The 24,273-nt window shown below is 38.6% G+C and overlaps 1 protein-coding gene across 1 annotated transcript in view; it reads right to left on the reverse strand.

Moving 5' to 3' along the window:
- Positions 1–24,273, reverse strand: part of Necab1 (N-terminal EF-hand calcium binding protein 1) — a 163,699-nt gene that overhangs the window by 120,951 nt on the left and 18,475 nt on the right. Inside the window, exon 3 of the mRNA XM_021222373.2 lies at positions 9,311–9,419. Coding sequence (XP_021078032.1) covers positions 9,311–9,419 — 109 coding nt within the window. The remainder of the gene's footprint in view (positions 1–9,310; positions 9,420–24,273) is intronic.

The following is a 24,273-nucleotide window of genomic DNA, read 5'->3' on the forward strand; positions in this document are numbered from 1 at the left end:
ACTTTTCTCTTCAAAAATTATGATTTGGGTTTTGTTTTTTTTTAAATAACTCCTGCTTAAGTAAGAACTTGTGAGAATAATATATCTATAAAGATATATACTTTGTACTGAGATGATTGTAGTGGTAAAGATTTTTTTAAGAGCAAATTTTATTGGTGCATTGGGATATAGGAAGAAACAATCCAAGTGATAATAAGTATAATGTACTTTAAAGAGATTGTTGTTCCACTTTTACTGAATTCATTTCATGCATTTGGTGGATAATAGTAACATTAGAAAAAGACTATGTTCATATGAATAAATAATTTACCATAGAAAACTTTTTTTTTTGAGTAGTAATTGACTTCATTATACCATTAGCAACTGCACTGTGCCTTCTCAGAGAGGGAGTTCACTTAAGGCTAACAGAAAGTTCAAGTTCTTCACGGGGAGGAATGGATGAGAACCAGAAGGTAATATCAAGATATTAAAAAGCTTTGAAATGCAGCCTCTAGTACAGATGATTTAAGAAAACAGGGGAACTCTGAGCATTCTAAAGAACAATGAGGAAATGAAGTAAGGCAGAGCGAGCAAAGGAGGGCGGTGAGGAGGCTAAAAGTAGAAGCTGACTTCCAGGTATGAAGGAGGAAAAATGTGAGAAGAATGGAATTAATGTCCACAGGGAAAAAAAGAATAACTCTTTGACAATGTAGCAACTCCCACACTGTAAAAAACCAATACAAGAGACATAAAAAGAAAAGAGATAAAGGCAGCAATTAAAGTAATTGCCTCTATACTGTACATCCAAATATATTCTATGGATGGTGAACCAGCCATCTTTTCATCAGAATAAAACACTTCAAAGTAACTTTTAAGAAAGGCCTTGAAATATTTCTATTTCTGATATATACAAAACAGCTAAAAAATACAAAATGTTCTGGAGATGGTATGACAACGAAAGGGGTTACATTGTGTTTTTACGTAGACCTTGGGAAGTTCCATGCCTTTGTACAGGCTTTTCAAGCGACTTTGGCAAATGAATTAACTCTCTGTCAGTGATTAACTGCAGGCTGTGAATTGCAACAGATTTTTACAATGTTTCTGTGGAAATTTAAACAAGATGATACAAATAAGTGTGTATAATGTTGCTCTCTAATGACTACATCTCTCTATTTGTTATTAATCCTACATATCCATTATAATTTTTTTTTAGAAATAAGTGTACTGCCTTGAAACAAAATTTGACTTCACTAACATCTTTATCAGAGAAAATTGGAGCCAATTTATTTCTTAAATTATAACTAACGATAAATCATTTTTACATAAAATTTCCTTAAAATTATCTGCATTTAAATCTCACAAGGTATGATAATCTTTTAATTGTAAAGTAGAATTTGGCTGATAATTTCATATTCTTCCATTAGATTGCAGATACCTCAGTCCCTATCCATATTTCACGTTGTGAAGAGACTTGGTTTAGGAAAAAAAAATGATGCTGGTGATAAAATACCTTCACAAAAAAACAGAATTTCGAACCAATTATCAAAAATGAGTATCTTTAACATTCTGGGCGAGTAAAAGTAGAAAAATGATGCTACATGCACACAAATAGGCTTAAATAATTACGGAAGTGAAAACACATCTTAAAAACAGATGTTCAACATCCTTAGTCATCAGGGAAATGTAAACCAAAACCACTCTGAGAGTCTACCTCACACCAGTCAGAATGGCTAAGATCAAAAATTCAGGTAACAGCAGATGCTGGAGAGGATGTGGAGAAAGAGGAATACTCCTCTATTGTTGGTGGGATTGCAAGCTTGTACAACCACTCTGGAAATCAGTTTGGCGATTCCTCATAAAATTGGATATAATACTACCTGAGGACCCAGCTATACCACTCCTGGACAGATACCCAGAAGATACTCCAACATGTAATAAGAACACATGCTCCACTATGTTCATAACAACCTTATTTATAATATCCAGAAGCTGGAAAGAACCCAGATATCCCTCAACAGAGGGATGGATACAGAACATGTGGTACATTTACACAATGGAATACTACTCAGCCATTAAAAACAACGAATTCCTGAAATTTTTAGGCAAATGGATGGAACTAGAAATTATCATCCTGAATGAGACAAATGAATCACAAAAGAACACACATGGTATACACTCACTGATAAGTGGATATTAGCTCAGAAGCTCAGAATACTCGAGATACAATTCACAGACCAAATGAAGCTTATGAAGAGGGAAGACCAAAGTAGGAATACTTCAGTCCTTCTTAGAATGGGGAACAAAATGCCTGTGGGAGGAGTTACAGAGACAAAGTGTGGAGCAGAGACTAAAGGAAAGGCCAGTTAGAGACTGCTCCACCTGGGATATATCCCATATACAGTCAGCAGACATTATTGTGCATGCCAACAAGTACTTGCTGACAGGAGCCTGATATAGCTGTCTCCTGAGAGACTCTGCCAGTGCCTGACATATTCAGAGGTGGATGCTCTTAGCCAGCCATTGGACTGAGCACAAGGTCCCCAATGGAGGAGCTAGAGGAAGGACCAAATGAGCTGAAGGAGCTTGCAGCCCCATAGAAGGAACAACAATATGAAGCAACCAGTATTCCCCAGAGCTCCCTGGACTAAACAACCAACCAGAGTACACATGGAGGAACCCATGGCTCCAGCTGCATATATAGCATATGATGGCCTTGTTGGACATCAATGTGAGAAGAGGCCCTTGGTCCTGAGAAGGCTTGATGGCCCAGTGTAGGGGAATGCCAGGGCAGTGAGGATAGAGTGGGTGGGTTGGTGAGCAGGGACAGGGGTGGGATAGAGGGTTTCATAGGGGAAACCAGAAAAGGAGATAACATTTGAAATGTAAATAAAGAAAATTTCTAATAAAAAATAATAAAAATAAATAAAAACAGATGAATAATAAAGAAATATGTTGCTACTGGTTAGATCTAAAACAAACAGAACAAATAACTGGAGATTTGATAGAAAATTAAAGTGACTCATGCCTTTCAGCTTCTAAGACTGTGGGCAAAAGTATATCTGCAAAGTATGTAATGAAGTAGTGTTTCTCTCAGCCATAGACACAAGTCTCTCTACTCTAAATTCTCAGGTAATTAAAGTGGTATGAAATTCAAGAACATTTTTATATCTACTGTAGAAGAATTTTAATCCAGCAACATGGTTGCTCTGGCAAGATATCACATTCAAAGATTTTCTAGGTATATGTGAGCCTACTGGAATGACACATATTTAATTTCTCTGGTTGAAATACACACATGTCCTTAGTACATACCTTTAATCTCAAACAATGAAGGTAAAACTAATTTAAAGGAGGAAGCAGCCATATTTGTAAGTGCCATCTAATTGAGGGGCAGACAAAGTGATGAGTCAGAGAAAGATTTGACAGAATGAGTTAGAGATAGGATATGCCCAACTCTCATAAGAACAGACAGGAAAGAGAGTCTACTTAAGAGCAGAACTGAGTAAGTCAGAGAAAGGGCAGATCACTGGGTACAGTTGTATTGAGTTCAGGCAATGTAGTGGAGTTCATAGAGTTCAGAGTCAAGTTTTCCAAGCAGAGTAATTCAGTCAGAAGCCTAGAGAAGCCACTTTGAATCAGTCAGCTTGAAGAGGAGTTTGAGCTGGAATCAGCCAACCATAGTTCAGAAAGATCTAGAAAGGGCTAGTGGATTTAGCAGTAAGCCTCTTATATCTGGCAAATAAAAGTCACCTTTACCTCTACAATAGGTGGGAAAATAAAGAACTAAGTGAATAAACAGTAGATATTGCTACATCTAAATTTTGGCAATCATTCTAAATACACAAAGGTTAAGACAGACTCCAAGGCTCAAAGGAGTGGAGTGATAGGCATGGTTTGAGAAGAGCATAGGGAGGCTGGAATACTGGACAGTCAAATGGATGAGAAGTTTAGGGGTACAGAGGCTAGTGAGGCAATGCCATGAATACTTCAGTGAGATCAGAATGCTTGTTAGATCACGAAGGTTTTCCTGACTTTAGGCTTTTCCACTATAAGTAACTTCTGATTTTCTGCTAATCCCACTCTCAGAATTTTCTAGAATTTATACTTCTCTGAGCCTCTTTTAGTCTTCAAGATAGGTGGTTATATTTCTCTGATTATGAGATAAGAAAGATTTTTGAGGCCACATAAGCATTTCTTTGATTTGTAGGAAAAATCAAGCTATACCTCCACAGAATCTACGCTCCTCTATTCTGACATAGCACCTGGGTGTCAGTTAACATTCTTTCCCCTGAATCAGTGGCAAACTGTTTAAAAATGCTCATGTTATCAAAGTAGGATAATGATCCAAAACCAGAATGTTGATATAGCTGCTGGTAAAGAAAATCAGTCTCTCTGATAGTTTTCCAGGCTGGCTTCTAGCCATCCTCCTGATAGAAGTGCTGATAGAGAGAAAGGAAGACAGAATAATGACACCAAGAGGAATTCTAGCACTACCAAGCAAATACCTGGATCCCACACACTTGGTTCCCTCTGGGTTCATTTGACACATGAGTAAGGTTATAATTTTCTTAAGTCATCTTAACTTAGGGTTCTGTCACTCAAAACCAACAAAGTCCTTCTTTTTATAGTATCATTTTCCTTAATGCGATCTTTTTTCCAAAAAGTTGAGCAAGGGAGATACTGAAGAATATCTGTTCAAAAGCTAATTTTTCCTTGTTTTGTAGCTTTCAGAATCCTCTAACTACACCCTTCACCCAAAACATTCCAAATACCATGTCTCTTAAAGGCAGTTTACATATGCTGCTGTTTTAAAACAGAATACTTTGAGTTTGAACAAGCGATCAATTATTTGACTACTTTCTACAGGTCCTGCATAGAAGCAGATGCTCTTAAGACTGTTTTTGTCTTTTGGCCACTTTAGGTCATGAAAGCCACTCTGCCATGGTGCTTAAAGCCAAAGTCTTAACTATTGAAATTTAACTATTGAAGTTTGAGGTTTTACTTCCTACATCCTCTGTTCCAGTTGAAGTGATGTAAGCAGTGCTCATAAGGAGATCTATTTTTCTCATGGCTAGAACAGCTCTGAACTTTCTAATTAGAATGCCATGCACTGCTGTGTTGCATGGACCCTTTGAACTGTCCTAATGCTACTGCATGATATTGACCCTACCTTTTTAAAAGTTTTTCTCTACATACTGTATGTCTCCTTAAGCAGCATGACAAATAACTCAAGGAAGACAATAGCATTATCAACCAACTCATCATGCTTTCAGGAAAACTGTCATGAATAAATATAGGATAAGCAACTTCTATTTCAAGATGAGCATAACTCTGCCATCTGAAACAAATATTTTTTATATAATTACTCTCTAATTATTATGGGATCTTTAATCTCATCATGGGTGCATGGAAGTGCCTTTCAAATTTTGAAAAGATGCATTATACAATATTCATAATCTGAATGGTCCTAAGGAGCAGATTATGTGAATATTAGAAAAAATTCACTTTAGAACAGGAAAGAATGTTTTCAATTCTGGAGCTACCTCATTTTAGTAGTTGGTGGTATTTCTGTCACTGTGGTGAGTATCAGTGAGTTAACAAGCACAGGATTGAAATATCAGTGATCAGCATCCAAAACACTATTTTAGTCTGGAACAAAGAATCTTTTCTTTGAGTTTCTCATCATGAGCCCCTCCCTAAAATCCTTGGGTTACTTTTCTGTATGTTCATGTTCTGCATCATGAGCAAAACTTCCATCTGTTCTACCTTTTGGTCTGCCCTGACAATCTGGAGCTCCTAGTGCAGTTAGCTGCCAGAACTGCTTTAAGGCTCTAGGGAATCTTTCTTCCATGTTTCTGCTATGACTAATACCTCAAGGATTTATGCTGGATTTTCTTGGTTTTCTTTAATTAGTTGCAAAATGCAGCTAGGCTGGTTTTCTAGCAAGTGAAAATACTTTCTGTGAGCTATGAAAGTTTCTTTCTGACTGAACAATCTTACCTCTATAATTCTCTTTTCCCCTACAGGTATGGTGGCCCTCATTTAAGAGACATAACTACAGATTTAGTTTTTCTTTTTCCCTACCCTTAAATATTAATAATACCATTAGAATTTTTTCTGAATATGTCTTATTGTTTTACAAGTCGAGTAACCAAACATATGTCTAGAAAATATTTCCTGAGACTCGGAGGGCTGCAATATATAAAGCTTACTGGAGTCACTGGGGTGACTAACATTTTTTTATCTTTTCTTAAAGAAGAAATGTTATGCATATCTGCCTTGAATGCAGATAGTTAACATGAAGGTTGAACCTATGAAATTTTTAGTAAGACAGAGGAGAAATTTTTAATTTTTTAAAAAAATATTAGTTTGTTCACAGCTACTTTTAAGACATTAAAGCCTTCAATAATGTCCTTCCTTGTTAACATGGTTTTTTAAGCTCACCTTTTTCTCTTCTGTCAGACCATATCATTCAAGTATATTTTTCCATACTTCACAAATCACTTCATGCAACAAGAATCCAGAAAGAAAACCATTCTGGGTGTTCAAACATAATGAAAAAAGTTATAAATGTAAGGTATTTATTTTACAAACTTATGGATGGTGGGACTCATGCAGTATGCTCTGGTCTAACACAGCATCAGACAAACAGAAGGTTCCATAGGATTCATCTTAGATTGATATTTTTCCGAGTATTGAGCTCAATCTCATGCTGCATAGCTGGCCAATGAATATAAGATACTTTCCTTACAAACAAGGGCCAGTGATTCATAGGTTGGCTTGAAATGAATCAAGTAGGGTATTCCTTTCATAAGAACTTTATCTAATTTTGATGATTCATATACCTTAATTATACTGTATTATAGAAACAAGCTATAATTAAACTTCTATAAATGACTACTTCTTTTTCATTTTTAAAGACTTATTTTATTTATGAGTACATTGTAGCTGTCTTCAGATACACCAGAAGAGGGCATCAGATCCCACTACAGATGGTTGTGAGCCACCATCTGTGGTTGCTGGGAATTGAACTCAGGACCTCTGGAAGGACAGTCAGTGCTCTTAACCACTGAGCCATCTCTCTAGCCCAAATGACTTCTTCATATGACAAAGTAAATATTCAACCATCAGACATTTGCAGGGACAAGGACCAGGAAGCTGCTATGAATGGAGATATTGTCAGTTTGCTAGGTTTTGCCCCGCCATTATTAATCAGCTTCTCATAGACCAAGCTATGACACTGAAGTAATTGGAGTGGCTTGGGGTGCTGGGCAGTATTAATATTTGGGGCAATAGCATGTGCCCTGAGAAAGTGAGCAGAAAAGAAAAAATAATTGGCATACATAGTACAAACTTGGATCATGCAAGATAAAGGTTTTTTTTTTTTTTTTTTTTTTTTTTTTTTTAGCTTAAAAATGAAGCTTTGGAATTTCTATGTCAAAGCTTGACTTAATCTTTGTAAAAGATCAAAGCTTGACACTGAGAAGCTGTTTTAAGGAGGAATTTCATGAATATAATTCAGAGGTCTCCAACTAATATTCTTAATTTTAAATTGAGTATACTTACTCCAGAAAATGCACTGTTGTTGCTAATATGTTAGCGACCAATAGTAATACACTCTTTAGACTCAAATCAATCACTGCACATCCCTGTTTTGAGTACTAAGTAATCTTAAATGTATCCAAAGTAAAACCAACTGTGAAAAATGTAAATAAAATGGCAAATCAAACCAGTAATGTCAAGTGAAATTTTTCTCCTTAACTTTAGTTAATATTCATTGGGAAATATTCAGGACACCAAATTCTAAAACAAGAAATCTCAATAAATATTCCAAATCTAGATGTTTTAAAAAGCTTAACAGAGTAAGGACGGCATGAACAGCATGCTTGACAGGATGTTTGCATGCCAGCTTCCAACAGGGTACCCAAGACACCAAGAGTCCTTCTGCCTCCTCTGTAGCCTTTCTCCCAATGTCTTCCTTCTGTGCATAAATGGTTTTCCTCAGTATCCACATAGTTTAGTTAATACCTGCAGTCTTCTTCCATCTGTACCATTTTAGCTGCTCCCACACAGAGCAACAATGACTTACAAGATGTTGCTAGAGCTTTTGACTAGATCCCCTTTGCCTTACATAAAGTTGAAGTACTTTTAAAACTCAGACGATAAGTGATCTCCCATACAGACCGTTCTTCATTCTCTGTGAATTCCCCTCTACTTTGATCTGGATAGTTGACACTTTTGTAAACAGAAGTGACCCCTATTTTCCTCATGCATCCATAACTTTCTCCATGCCTTTTCTCGACTTGAATGTTCTCTCCACTTTCCTGCACATTTTACCTGAGCAGTTTCTACTTCCTTATTGTATCTCAGTTCCTATGAACAGTTTCTGAGTTGCACTGACCTAAAATGCCATTCTTTGTGATTTCAAGTGTCCTATGAATATATAAATCACAGGATTTTTGATAGTATACTGAAATTATCAGTTACTGAGTCTAATACTATTTCTGATAACAAAAGACAAGGCGTCGACAAGGCAATTTAAAATCTTGTTGAACTCTAGAACCTTACTGATTGCTTGAAATATTCAACCACTTGAGTAAAGTGAACTTAGTCTTTTAAGTTTTTAAATAGCCTCAAGAAAATGTCTTTTCGTAGGTAGAGCCCCAGAGCACTGTCTCAGCCAAATTATTGCCTGGAAAAACATCAGTGCTTTGCCTAAAGCAAAAATGCTATTGTCTAGACAGTAGGCATAGTGGTGGATCTCCAGGCGTGTGTGAACCCATACCCTTTCCTATTAGAATTCTATAATTGAGACTGTGGAAAATGATGTGATTTGGTTCAGAAACCCTAAACAAGCAGTGCATCTCTGTTGATATATATCCTAAAGTCCTCATTATCTTATATTTTCACCATGGGGGAGGGAATATGAACAGAATCGTCACAAATATTCTCCTACATCAAAAAAGGTATCCACATGCCAAGTAAATGAAGATCACCCATGTGTCAACTCTCCAAATCTGCTCTGTACCCCGCCTTACCTGTAGTTTTCAGGTAGCAGAAATTTTCAGTTTATAACTGCAGTAATTTCATTTTAATGTACTAATACAATAACACCCAGAGGATTTTATTTTATACTAAGGAAGTTTAGATTATACCAAATATGAACAGTAACATTTTACTTATTTAGTAATGACAGACTGAAATTTTTAGGAAAGAATATTTCAGAATTAAGCCTTACAGAACGTCTCTTCCCCTGCCCACTTCTTGAGTGACTCATTTACATTCTCCCCGCCTCATTTCCAGAGTCCACTGAACAAGAAATGTTCCTTACTTGGTATTGTGTGTGTCAATGGTGTGGAAGAGCTCATGTAGTTCTTCTCCACTGAGAACTCCATCTGCAAAATATGCTTTAAATTCCTCAAAGGACAATTTCCCATCGTCTGGAATAAGAACAGAAGAGAAGCACGTCACTCCAACCTTGTGCACTGGTCTACTTTCATTTTTAAAACTTAGTCCTAGCATCTGTGCTTGTTAGTTGTGCATGACACATACATTAAAAAAAGAAAGGAAGAAAAAAACCTTTCAAATGTCAATAAAAAACCAATTTACTCTCTTTTCATTGTATACAGCACACCGATGCATACACTGGTGTATGTCTTCCTGGCTTTGAGTATTTTGTTTTGTTTTTTTTTTTTTCCTTGTTTTTTGCCATGACAAATGTAACACTGAAGGGAAATTTTTACTTAGCTATAGAAAATGAAAAACACATAGCAACACAAAGGGCCAAGCAGACATTTTGCTTTCATGATACCAAGCCTACAGAGAATGTAGCAGACCACGAGATAAATACAAGATGCCTAACAGGTATGCTTTGATTGGATATTTACACAAGTATTTGATTATTATAATTCAACAAACTATGTTCTTTGTTGTGTTCATTCAACTAGTGACTGTTTTTTTATAACCAAATACGTTTCTTATTTGAGACACAATAGTGATACACAATCGGAGTATAATAAAGGATAAGATGTAGAGACATAAGCATAACTATTTTTGCACAGCTGGGACCAATAAAATTCAATAAAAGACAGATGCACTTTATATATATGAGAGTTAGGGTAATGGATTATTTTCATTTCTAAGAATAAGGGACAGGGTTTGTATCATTTACACCTCACTTTGAAGAAAAGCTCTGGATAAGCAGAGACGGAAAAAAAACGCACACTACAAACATGCTAAATATCTGTTCAGGGCACAGAAGCAACAAATCCAAAGGAGCAAAGCGCCCCTAAGGGAGAGCAGGCATCCTTTTCTATGCACAGTCATTTGTCAGGTTTTTCAGAGAGGCTGCCAAATGACTCTAAGTGATAGAATAAGCCTTTGCATTTATAATACGGGAGCTCAGAGCTGAGAAAGAAGTTGTCTTTACAACAGTACCGCAATAAACAAAATAGAATCCTATCGTTGAATAAAAAATATGATGTGATAGGGCTAGACCATCAAGATTATTTAGAATGCTTTCAACAGATGTCCCCAGACTGCCCCAAGGACTGTGTAAACACTAACTCCAGAGCGCTGCCCAAACGTCAGAACGGCAAAAAGATCTCAGAGTGGATCAGCAAGATGGATGGTTTTTTAACAATTTGGACAGCTTCTACTTGCACTTAATCCAGGAGGTTTTACTATAAAGAAAACAGCAGACCTGAATTACTTAATTCTTCAGGTAAAGACTTAAGGGCTGGGGTATGTTTTAATTATTTCTTAAATAATTAATTTTTTGGTTACATCTCAAACGCTACTCCTCTGAGTACTACTTCACTGACTCTCTCTCTCTCTCTCTCCTCTCTCTCTCTCTCTCTCTCTCTCTCTCTCTCTCTCTCTCCTCCCCTTCTTCTCTGAGAGGATAGGACCCCCACTGGGTATCCCCCCATGAAGTCTCTGCCAGACTAGGCACATCCTCTCCCGCTGAGGCCAGACGGGAGTCCGTGAAGACTGAGCTGTCTGCTACATCTGTGCGGGGGTGGGATGGGGTGGGGTGACTCGTTGTGCAGGGGTATTTTAAAGATCCTGGTTTGTGAAATACAGATCCTTGAGATGTTAATTTTCATTTCATTTCATTTCACTTCTTTCTTTCTTTTCTTTTTTCTTTCTTTTTTTTTTTTTTTTTGATAAACCACAAAACATTTATTTCTGTAGGTTTTGTTTATAAACCAAGTCAAGGCAGTAGACACAATCATGTAAAAGGAGAAGACAACAGACAGGTCCGCTGCCTTTCGGGATGGCCTCTGGGTCTGTCTTCTCCAAGAAGCAGAAGTGAATAGTAAACAAGCCTATGAAAACGTGGGCTCAGCCAAGGACTGCAAACAGCAACAATCAAATGAGGATCAGCAGTGCTGGCTCTGCCATTCCGACTGTAACTTGTCCCTTTGAGGTTCTTTAGCCCTGACAGAATCTACACAGAAGACTCCTAGGTGCTTCTTGTGACTACCCACTACAAGCCGATCTGTTGTTTTTGCTTTTGCAGTACTGAAGCTAGTCTAGGGCTTGCACAGGCTGGGCAAGAGCTCCCACCCTGCCCTCACTTGTTCTTTGAAACCGGTTCTCACTATGTAGTCCAGACTGGCCTAAAGCTTGTTATCCTCATGTCTCTGACTTCCTAGCGCTGCTACCACAGATTTGACTCCAAGTCAAAAGCCAATGGTGTCGTTCATCGTGGCACATTTTAAAACGTATTTCTCTCACAAAATTCATTTCCCAAAGACCTGATAACTTAGTAACCGACAACTGGATTAACAGTGATAATGTCATATCTAAAATGACTTTTAAAAAAAGATGTATTTATTTACACTGTTGCTCTCTTCAGCCACGCCGGAAGAGGGCATCGGACCCCACAGGCACAATACACCAAGCTTCAACTTAATTCTTGCGAACAGTTACCAGAGCAGATGATAAAACTCGAGATCTGGATCAACCATACAATGTGTTCCTGACCTGAGTAACGCCCTGGACCAGTGGCTCACTGCCGGGCAACCCAGAGTAGCTCACTGCAGCAAGAACATCAATTCTCCAGCTTTCCTGTTGTCTAGTCCTTCCTTGTTTTCAGGTGAGCTACGAACGCTTAGCCCCATACAGCCTATTGTAAGGCTGAATGTTCATCTTCTTACTGTGATAAGGAAATGAATGAACCAGCAGGAGAAGAAAACTGCCCATAGATTAGGTCTAGAGTCAAGTGTAATGGTACATGCCCGCAATGCCACCACGCAGGAGGCTAAGGCAGAAAAATCTAGATTCCAGGGCTACAAAGTAAGGCCTATCTATAAACAAACTAATTAAGGAGAAAAAACTAGAAGTGAACACACTGTTTTCTCCACTGCCGCTGTGTTGTGAAATAACTATAACCTTACTCGTTGACTACATGATGTGTCCAACAGTGAACCTTTCATAGATCTTTGGTGAGTTGAGCCACCTTAGAACTGTGGTTGCCTGTGCTCCCTGTGGGTGGGGCAGGCTCTGTATGCTGCTTTATAATTAGGGAAAAAGAGTTCAAGTAGCAATGCGCATGCCATAAAATAAAAGCTTTGGCTAGCAAGTGCCCTGATTAAATAACTCCCCCCCCCTCTCTCTCTCTCTCTCTCTCTCTCACACACACACACACACACACACACACACACACACACAAACTCCTATTGGCAAAAAATAATATATACTAGGAGAAAGTAAGCATTAAGCTGCAGTCCTGGCTCGAAGGGTGGAAAGTATGTGTTGAAAGCTGTTTTTATCACATGCAGGATTCTTGAAAGTCTACATGACAGGCTGCCACATTGTAAAACAAGCAACTGCAAAGAATTCCTTTTGAGTAGTTCTAGACTAGTACTAAAATGTTAAACAAAAGCTTAATAGGAAGGGGAAAAAATCCCCTGTGTGATTCAGTATTAATAAGGCAATTGTATTTTTATTAATATATTTTATTTCAACTTCAGTATTCCTGCTGAAACCTTCTTTTGAAATGAAACAAAACAATGAAAACTTGGCTTAAAACTGGCTCACAAAATAGGCATGCCTTCTGAGGTTATTTTCTGCCAGGGACAAAGCTTAATTTTAACTGACAATGCACACAGGCTTTTTAACATTTCTTGTAGAATTATGTGCTTCATCTCAGTTTGTCCTGAACATTTGAGCTTCTCAGCTTTATTTATTTTATTTTAAATTAAATTTGCTTTAGTCAACTTCATATGTGTGTGTGTGTGTGTGTGTGTGTGTATATATATATATATATATATATATATATATATATATATATATATGATTGTTCTCCCTACTACCATCTTTGATCTTTCTCTCTTCATATTTCATCTTCCCTGCCAAACTCCCTCTTCATGGGTACTCTCTTTCCCACATTCATGTCTTCTTAATTTTGTGTGTCTCTCTAGGTATGGCCTGGGCCATCTGTGTGACTTTGGCATTGGAACTATCCATTGGAGTCCGGTGAGTATGCTCTGGACAATAGTTATCAGTGGCCCCCAGTTCAGCAGTAAGGGTTACAGGTCATTAAGCCCCTCCTCACTCTATGACTGACAGTTGAAACAGTCTTGTGCAAGCCAAGTCATCTCATCAGCTTGGAGCTATGGCCCTATTGTGACTTCTGTGTCAAAAGTGTGACCTTTTCTGCTTTCTCCCCACCTTTCAGTTTTTTACATTGTTTTTAATCCCTTCTTCTACACTCTTCCTGGGGCCTTACAAAGATTAGTATGTGAGTAACCTTTGTCTAAGAATATAAACAGATCTTTAGAAGGCACACTGACATTTTGTCTATTTAATCTAACCATCAGTGTAATTTCCCTCCCATGGTCTGTGAACTTCTAACATATAGGCTTTTCTTATTTATTAAGGGTTTTTTTCCAATACAGTATATTTTGCTCATTCTTTCTCCTCTCCCAAACTCCTTACCCAAACTCACACAACTCTCTCTCTTAACCCCAGAAAAATGAAAATAAAAAACAAGTAAAAGTTAAAAGATCAAAACAAAACACCACAAAAAGTGTTCCTACTTTTATATATTATTGAATTTGAACATGTTTTTGTGTTATTAAGCAGATATTATATTCACATACCTAAAGAAGCAAAACAGTATAAAATGTATACACTATGAAGCTCCAATTATCTTTTCTTCCTTTTTAAAATATTTTGTTTGATTTTGAAAGTTTTGTGTTTATGATTTCTTTAGGGAAATATAAGTACTCTTATTTCTCTTCATTCATATTATGAAAGTAACACGCCAAAGATACATTCTATTTGTTTTAAAGCAAACACTATGGTATTTGAATAGTCACTATGGAGTTTTTATTTTGAAGATTTTTTAAAAAATACAGAAAAAATTGAAAGAGATATTACAGTTTAACTTCTATATTATCTGCATTTCCAAGGTTTTAACATTGGGCACATTAACTTTTGCCCATAACTTTTAATCTAACAGTTAATACTATTCTTGCCCAGATAAATTACTGAATTGAGAGGGAACAGTCCTAAAAAAAAATCTTGGGTTTTAAACTTGAATTGCTATTTACTAGCAGAGCACCTTGATCCATTCATTGCTCCAATATTTATCAAAATCCGACTATGTGCTAAACACAGTGTTTTGTGCTAAGACCATTGACAAGCCCTTATGCATCCTATGACAGGGGTCTAACAAATGAATAGCAGCCACAACATGACAAGAACAATCCCAGGGAGGCAGATGGAAAAGGGCAGATGGAAAAGATAGAAAAGAAAACTACTCTGCTGGAAGGGCCAAGGAAGGCTATCAAGGGACACTTCTGGTTAGACACAGATGAAAGCTAATGGACAGAGAAAACTCTACCTAGGATCCTCTAGGCAGAGGAAATGCAAACACCATAGCTAGAAGGCTGAAAGGATATGGACTAGACCTTATAAAACCTGGCCACTCAATCAAAGAGTATATCTATCTGAAGGGAAGGAAAATCATAGTTAGATACACAGAGTTAACAATATGAGAGTTATAAAAGAAAAAATCATGCAGGAGCTGTAGAGAACCGCTGCCAAACATTTGAAAGCTAGCTGTGGTTGCAGAATGGAACTTAGAGGTGTACCACAGGAGAGGACGCAGGTAAAGTTTGGAGCTAAGACGAAAGACTAAACCATCCAGAGATTACCCCACCCGGGGGTCCATCCCATCATCAGCCACTAAACCCAGACACTATTGCATATGCCAGCAAGATTTCGCTGAAAGGACCCTGATATAGCTGATTCATGTGAGGCTATGCCAGTGCCTGGCAAACACAGAAGTGGATGCTCACAGTCAGCTACTGGATGGAACACAGGGCCCCCAATGGAGGAGCTAGAGAAAGCACCCAAGGAGCTGAAGGGGTCTGCAACCCTGTAGGTGGAACAGCAATATGAACTAACCAGTACCCCCTGAGCTCGTGTCTCTAGCTGCATATATAGTAGAAGATGGCCTAATTGGCCATCATTGGGAAGAAAGGCCCCTAGGTCTTGCAAATTTTATATGACCCAGTACAGGGGAAGGCCAAGGCCAAGAAGTGGGAGTGGGTGGGTAGGGGAGCAGGGGCAGGGGGGGAGAGAACATGGAACTTTCGGGATAGCATTTGAAATGTAAGTGAAGAAAATATCTAATAGAAAAAAAAATTCCAGGCAAAATTAAAGGGGACAAGACTTTGGTGGTGACGGTGAAATAGAGGGTTTTAATATGTTTAGGATTGAGATATAATACAAAAGGGAGATCATTTAAAGCAGCAGGTGAGGAAAGAAATAACTCAATGGTGATAAGTAATTTTCAGGACAGAGAAAGAGATGGGTGTCGTATTGCTATTCATGGAAAGAGAGTTACAGACAGACACTGGACTAAAATAATAGTTGAGGTCAAAAGCTGTCTTCTGCCATGAAGTCAAAGGGACATGTGGATGGAAGAGAAGCATCTAGTCAGTGAAAGGCTCACATAGTTCTAGAAAGACCAAGGGGCATGGAAGCCTGAGATATGTATTTAGGAGTTTTTCAGCACAAAGGGATTGGGAGTCCCAGGAGTGAGTCATGCTTCCCAGGGAGAATGACACTAGTGGAAAAGCAAGGAGCCCAGAACAGACTTCAGAAGAGGAAAAGTTAAGCTCCAAATTTAGTAAATTCTTGAACATAATGAGGATTAACTGAAAGAATTCTTCATATAGGACCTAGCACACAGTTAGCTTTAAGTAACGGGAAAGCATAAAAAACAAAGACTATTCATGTCCTTTTTAATTCTTATTTTCTATTTTTCCTCAAAAAGTACTTACTAAGTAAAGACAAAAAGGTGGCAGTGGTGGGGTAGGTTGGAGGGGGTAGAGGAGTGTGAGCGGATGGGGGATGGGAGGAGTGATGGGATGGGAGGGGTGGTGGGATGGGAGGGGTGGTGGGATGGGATGGGAGGGGTGGATGGTGGATGGGGATGGGTCAGGAGGCAGGGGGCATTCCATATGATTAGTCTTTTCCCACCTGACAGAGATGCAAACAATTGCAAATGGTTGTTTAAAGATCTTAGCTTATTTTCTTAACTAATCAAAACTGACACTAAAGAAAGCTAAGAGTGGGGGAGAAAAGGACAACGAAAGAAAGAAGGAAAGCAAGCTATCTATGTAAACAGTTGTTCAATGTCTCCTTCAGGTCACAGCCGCACCCTCACCAACAAATAGAGCCCTGACCTCAGCCTCCGACGGAGCTTTCCCGTGGAAATTTAAATCTAGTTTTTAATGGTCATTGAAAACAATTAACAAAAAATTTTATGTACTTGTATTTATGTGTTACTTTAACGTTTTTAAAGTCTTTAAATATTTTAGTTTATCAAAATTTGACAAATCATGATCACTGTCAACAATAGCAGTGGACTCTGGTACAAAGGAAATATGTGGGAAGGACTGGCTGCGTCAGGCCAAAAGGACTGACTATGCTTTTCAGGGGATCCAAGAAAAACAGAGACTCTCCAGCTCATATATAATTCACATGAAAGCATAACAAGTGCAAACTGAAGAACGGTAAGGATAAAGAGAAAATGTATGAAGGAGAAAAGCAGCAGGATAAACCCTGATGGAGGAGTATGGGTGAGACTTACAGAGTCATGGGCTTACCAAAACCATGCAAGTGGTAAAAGAATGTGCGTGGAAATACTTAACGTGTTTAAAGACAATATCATGTCATAGGTTTGTGTATTCAGCAAGTTATTCTTCAGTGAAAGGGAAATCCTGATTTTTACAGGCAATCAAAAGCAAAAGAACTGTTTGTCACTGGACTTGCCCTGCAAGAAATGTTAGAAAATGTTCTTTAGGGAGAAGGAAAGAGAGACTGGCAATAAATGTTGAGCCATGTAAAACAGCATCAAAAATACAATGTCTTATGCTTCTCCCTCTCAATGAGTCTGAGAGATAATTTCATGAAGCAATAATACGAAAAGCATGTCCATGGTCACTGCAGATTGGTAGGTGAAGTGGATTGTATCAGTTTCATGAGAAACACCATGAAAAATTAAGCATTTTAGTTAAATGATGACTGTATTATTAACATGGGAGTATAGTGTTATTTGAAGGTAAATCTATTACTTAAAAATGTAAGCACATTCAGAGAGAGAGAGAGAGAGAGAGAGAGAGAGAGAGAGAGAGAGAGAGAGAGAGACTTGGCTAGAGTCACCTGAGAAGGAAGTATTAAGAGATTGCTTAGTCATGATCAGATTAGCCTGTGATCATGTCTGTGGGTTTTTAATTGGCTTATGAGGATCCAGCACAACTGTGGGCAGCACCATTCCCTAGGAAGATGGTCCTGGGATATATGGGAAAGTTAGGTAGGCATGAGTATGGGACTGAGACAAAAAGCTGTCCAGTAAACAACATGTTGATGGTTTCTGCTTCACATTCCCGCCTTGAATTCCTACCCTGACTTCTCTCTAAGTTGGACTGTGTCCTGGAAATAGAATACACATAGCCCTTTCTTCCCCTAAGCTGCTTTTAGTCAAGAGTGTTTCACAGCAATATAAAAGAAATTAGGATACAAGGCAAGCACTCTATCAATAGAGCTATCTCCTAGCCCTCAAGAACTTTTCACTCCATATTTTATTGAATATTCATTATTAAAAACTTCATATAATAATTTTTTTCTTCTTATTCTTTTCAGGTAGAGAAAAATCTTAGAAAACTTAAGAAGGTAAAATGGCTACCATGAAGTCACAGCACATTTCCTGGGACACATTCCTGGAAGCCAATCTTTAAAGCTGCTGTCAGATCTACAGAGGGCTCAAGTGCCTATGTAGACAGATCCTGCTTCTTCACTGAACAGCCAATATCCTGACTGGTTCTTGTCATCGACTTGTGTACTATCTGAGCAGAGAAAACCTCAACTGAGAAACTGACTCCAACAAAAGAGTCTGTGCACATGTCTGTGGGGGAATTGTCTTGATTGATGATTGATATGGGAGGGACAAGCCCACTCTGGGTGGCTTCATCCCTATGCAGGACTATATAGAAAAGCGAGCAGAGACCAAGAGAGGAGGCAAGCAAGGCAATAAGCCATATTTCTTCATGGTTCTTGCCTCTGTCCCTGCTTTATTTCCTATCTGACTTTTCTCAAAGATACACTATAACTTGGACATGTGATATAAAGACACCCTTTCCTCCCAAATTGCTTTTGGTTTTTATCATAGCAACAGGAAAGCACGTTGAAAAAGCTACTAAATATTTAGACACTTTACCTGGAAGTGTATTTATTATATAAGAATATTTTGTAGTTTTGCTGGGAATATTAAAAAAGTAAACTGAGATAACAAGTGTATATTATAAGAAAAAAAGAGGACATTTAATGCCATTTCTATTGAGAACTTACAACATTTCATGTGAGATTAGAAGTAAATCAAACATACCCCCAGTTACTGAAGCTTGTTGTAATGACAAATGAAGCATTTGTTACAGGAACATTTAATTATTTGCAGAGGATGTAGATTCAAAATGAACAGCATAAAGTACACCCATTTATAGACAAATTTCACTTATATGCAAAAATTATTTTTATGCAGATATAAGGGAAAGAAGTACATCTCACAATTGACTTGCTCCTTTTACCCTCCACCCCACAGTTAGCCCCAGATAATCATCTCTGTTTTTCCTTCAAGGAAGAAGTTGTCACTTCTGCTTCATCAGAAGTCATTCCTTTTTTTTTTTTTTTTTTGATAGAAACAATGATTGTCACATGAAAGATGACTAGACCACATTCACTAGAGTGTCGCTTTATGCATCCTACCCATTCCACTCCATTCTCTGTCTCTCTGTCTCTGTATGTGCATGTTTCTGCTTGTCTCTGTCTCTTTGTCTCTGTTTCTCTGTCTGTCTCTCTGTCTCTGTCTCTCTTTCTGTGTATGTGTGTGTGTGTGTGTGTGTGTGTGTGTGTGTGTGTGTGTGTGTGTGGTATCATGTGTGGACATTTTACTAACTGACCAATCAGAGAAAATTACAAGAGTTTTGCAAAATCATCAAAGAACAAAAAGGCCTTTCTGACCTATTGAGCAAGTAGCAAATGGTTTAAGAGCTAGTTTGTCACCTCTGGTAAGAAAGTCTTCCTACCAGGAAACCAACCAGGGGAAAACCAGAGACAGGGTTGAGACAGAGGGAGAGGGAGAGAGAGGGGGAGAGAGAGGAGGAGAGGGGGAGAGGGAAAAGGAGGGAGAGGGAGAGAGGGAGAGAGGGAGAGAGGGAGAGAGGGAGGGAGAGAGAGAGAGAGAGAGAGAGAGAGAGAGAGAGACTTGGCAAGAGTCACCTGAGAAGGAAGTATTAGTTGCGGGATTGCCTCTATCAGAATAGCCTGTGAGTATGTCTGTGGGTTGTTAATTGGCTTATGAAGAATAACATCTTTAGGGCCTACAGAGAATTAGTAAAGGAATCTGACATGTTTTGATTATTCACAATATTAAATACCATCCACAGGGATTTACTTTTCTTATTCTACCCAATTACACTGGAAATCAAGTCTTATGATTCCCACCTAAAAAACAAGGGAAATAAGCTCAAAGAGATTAGTTGTCTAACCAGTACCCCCAGAGCTCGTGTCTCTAGCTGCATATGTAGCAGAAGATGACCTATTCGGCCATCATTGGGAAGAGAGGCACCTCGGTCTTGCAAACTTTATAAGCCCCAGTACAGGGGAAGGCCTGGGTCAAGAAGTAGGAATGGGTGGGTAGGGGAGCAGGGTCTGGGGGAGGGTATAGGGAACTTTCAGGATAGCATTTGAAATGTAAATAAAGAAAATATCTAATAAAAAAAAAAAGAGATTAGTTGTCCAGGATCACAGCCTATTAAATGTATCCTAAGCTTATATATCCTTTACTCTTTCTAGTCTCAACAACTAGGATACTGTCTGGCACATAAAGTGCATGGATTAAAATATCTGGTGCACATTTAAATGATGAAACAGAAAAGGCAAGGTTTATGTTTGTTCTCTGTGGTTCCATATCTCTGTCATATCATGCATCTCCAAACACGGTAGTAGTCAGGATAATTCCATGTTTTCTTTCTTCTTAAATTACTTTGGCCAGGCATTGGCGGCACACGCCTTTAATCCTAGCCCTCGGGAGGCAGAGGCAGGCAGATTTCTGAGTTCGAGGCCAGCCTGGTCTACAGAGTGAGTTCCAGGACAGTCAGGGCTACACAGAGAAACCCTGTCTTGAAAACAAAACAAAACAAAACAAACAAACAAACAAAAATTACTTTGAATTACTCATTCTTATTCGTCTATTATGGAAGGTCAATATTTCTGCTGTGAACAAACCAACACTGCTGCAGAAATGATCCATAGCAGGTGAACTGCACTAGTTGGTGCTAAGATGCTGAGGTTAGAAGGGACTCTATACACAGACTTTATTTACAACCCCCTCTGTCCTTGAATTTTGTTTCAGATTACTCGTGGATAAAGCTGGAATAATGATAGCATCCTCCCTGTGGAATCTCATGAAAATTGTTTAGTGTTTGGTATGAAAAAAATGTTTTACTAAGTTATTGACTATTATTAAGAGAACAATTTCATTTGATGTATGAACTAATATTCTCCAGGTTATACAAAACTTGGTAACAAACAGACTATTAAATTCCAGAGTTCTATAAAATCATTTATGTGTGATTTAGAGTGTCACGGGAATCATAGAAACATCACAGATGTTCATCGGAACTCTCATAAGTAAACGTGATACAAGTATCTCAATGAATTAAGTTCTTAGTATGAGGCCCTTGTTAAGCAGTCTCACTACCTAAGTAGATATGCAAGCCAGAAATCAGAAATGTGCTTCACACTTCAAATACCAAGCACAAGGTATGTGCTGTTGAATTCCTTCATCTTTCTTACTAACCCTTCAATTAACTAACAATTCTCTGCTAATTATAAGTCAAAAAAAATGTCACGTTCACTTTGCCATCACTGTCCTTTAACCACTGGTCTATAGATGCCTTCAATGGCTCTACTACTGTGGGTTTCACAGTGTGCTAAGTCTGGGTGAGGGTGGGACATATGTTATTGGATACTGACAGTGGACCTGACTGGCCTGCTAATGAATTGAATGCAGAGTTACTAGATATGAGGGACATGGAAACAGTTCAAGCTTTTAGGTGGACTCTGTTCTCAGACAGTAGAGGCTGCTGAAGAACCAGGTGTTAGGATTAGATGTTAACTGCAGTACAGATATTGACAGCATGGCAACTGTTCCATATATACTTCTACAACATGAGAAAGTTTCTTGCTTTCAATCAGCTTTTATGACTCGGCTCTTGCTTCTTCCCTTCCGTGGAATCTATTGGCCCCCTAAATCTTCAGTGAAATGAACCTAACTTTCCCTCAACATCCCAGGCAAAATGATGTCCATTCATAGCATCACATCTGTTTTATAGTGTTTAATCACATATTTACAACAAGTCAAGTGTTGCACATGTTACCAAGCATTACGACATGTACTGTCCCTGTGCTCAAAAAGAAGATGTATGCATATTCCCTTTATAAGCTCATAGAGACTGAGGGAAAGTGTCCACAGACTAGCTGTACAATGTGGTGAGTATATGAGATATGTGATACTACAGATGGGAGAATGAAAAAATTGGGTAAAGCATTAGTATGTATTAAGTTTATATTTCTCATTTGTGATATCTTTATGTTATTTCAGTTTTAACAGTCCCACAAAGTAGGCATATGGGTATAATTACCCTATGTTTGCAGATGTCATTGATCCTTATTTGTAAATAATGCATGTGCTGTCCAAGTTACTATTGCTGTGAGAAAGCACCATGACCAAAAACATGTTCGGGAGGAAATGGATTGTTTGCCTTGTACTTCTGGATCATCTTCTATTATTGGAAGAAATCAGTCAGGAACTCAAGCAGGGCTGGAACCTGGAGGCAGGAGTGAATACAGCGGCCATGAAGGGGGTGATGTTTACTAACTTACTTCTCCTGGCATGCTCAGGCTGCTTTCTTATACAACTCAGGACCACCAGCCTAGGATGGCACCACTCACCATAGGCTGGGCCCTTGCCCACCAACCACTAATTAATAGAATGCCTTATAGCTGGATCATATGGAGACATTTTTCTCCACTGTGATTCCTTTCTTTCATCTAGCTCTAGCCTCTGTCCAGTTGAAGCAAAGCTAGCCCACAAACTATACTGAACAGAATAGAGGGATGGATGTGAAAGATCAACATGATGGGAATCCAATGGCTTGAAAGTTGTTTCAAGCAGACAGAGCTATGCATGAAGGTACACAGAGGAATGGCTGATCTGGAGTCTAGTGTCCTTAAGCTATAACAAGTGCAGGCAGATAGGAAGTTTGGTAACACCCTGCTAAAGAGTCCAGGCTTTCTCCTGTGGACAATGAGAAGCAAATGACTTTGAATGCACAACTAGAAAGATCACTCCATTATAGACCCCAGTGAAGACTTCTATCATAGCACTCATTATAATGTATGATTTGTGTCTAGCTCAAATGTATTTCTCTCTCAAAAATAAGAACTTTAACTGTATAATGAGCTGTCTGTCACTTCAGAGTCCTGTCTAAGGATCAAATGTCTGGAAACTGTAGGAGACATCAGTTGAAGGAGTTGGTCTGTCCTGTCTCAGCAACAGAAGCCTCTGCCCACAGATCGGACATAATGTCCAGCGGGAGAAAACATTATGATCCAAGCCTGTGTGAAATCCAGATTCCATCTGCTGAGGTCTGGATCAGATACAAGGATCTAACTAACAAGGTAAAAGATAAATATAATCCTATCAGGTCTTTTCTTTTTTTTTCCATAGGATTGTCTAGTGATGTCTCATAGACACCACTCAGTGAATAATTTCCCCAAACCTGTGAGTTTGACAACTAGTTATCTCACTGGAATGGCATGCTCTGAAGATGCACACTGTCACCAAATGGCCAGCTTAATGTCCCAGATCTTTGATATCTGTTAAGTGTCATCGTGGTCTCTTTTGAAGACCCTCTTCTGGTCACCCATTCCACATCGCTCCTTTGCCAGCTTGAAAGCAGTTAGAGCAGGCTGTGCACCAAGCCCCTAACAGGAGTTAGGATGACCTCAGAGCAATGTGAGGTGAGGGACTAGAAGTTGGATGGATTTTCCCAAAGGTAGGCAGATGCGGGGAGAGGACATAACTAGGTAATCAAGATGGTGAACCTACACAATGGCTGGCTTCTCCCTCATCCTAACCTGAGACAAGAGTCTGACAGCTTAAAACAAATGTCTGTGGACTGTATCTTCTGCCAGTAGGCTCCTTGCTTGAGGACTGATTTATCAAGTTCAAGGCTGAATCCGGGCATGATTCTATAACAGCTGAGAGCCAACCGCCATCTTGTCTTTCTTTAAACTGACCAACCCTAAATTAGGGAAGGACGACACTTCAGAGACTTTAAAAGACCCAGAACTTGGCCAGGCGTGGTGGTGCACGCCTTTAATCCCAGCACTTGGGAGGTAGAGGCAGGTGGATTTCTGAGTTCGAGGCCAGCCGGTCTACAGAGTGAGTTCTAGGACAGCCAGGGCAAAAAAAAAAAAAAGACCCAGAACTCAAGGAGAAATTAAGCTTCTGCTTTTCTTTCTTTCTTTCTTTCTTTCTTTCTTTCTTTCTTTCTTTCTTTCTTTCTTTCTTTCTTTCTTTCTTTCTTTCTCTGTCTCTCTCTGTCTCTCTCTCTTTTTTTTTTAACAATTTTTTATTAGATATTTTCTTCATATACATTTCAAATGCTACCCCAAAAGTCCCCTATACTCTACCCCCGCCATGCT

Source organism: Mus pahari, chromosome 22 (genome assembly GCF_900095145.1).
Source record: "Mus pahari chromosome 22, PAHARI_EIJ_v1.1, whole genome shotgun sequence".
NCBI lineage: Eukaryota > Metazoa > Chordata > Mammalia > Rodentia > Muridae > Mus > Mus pahari.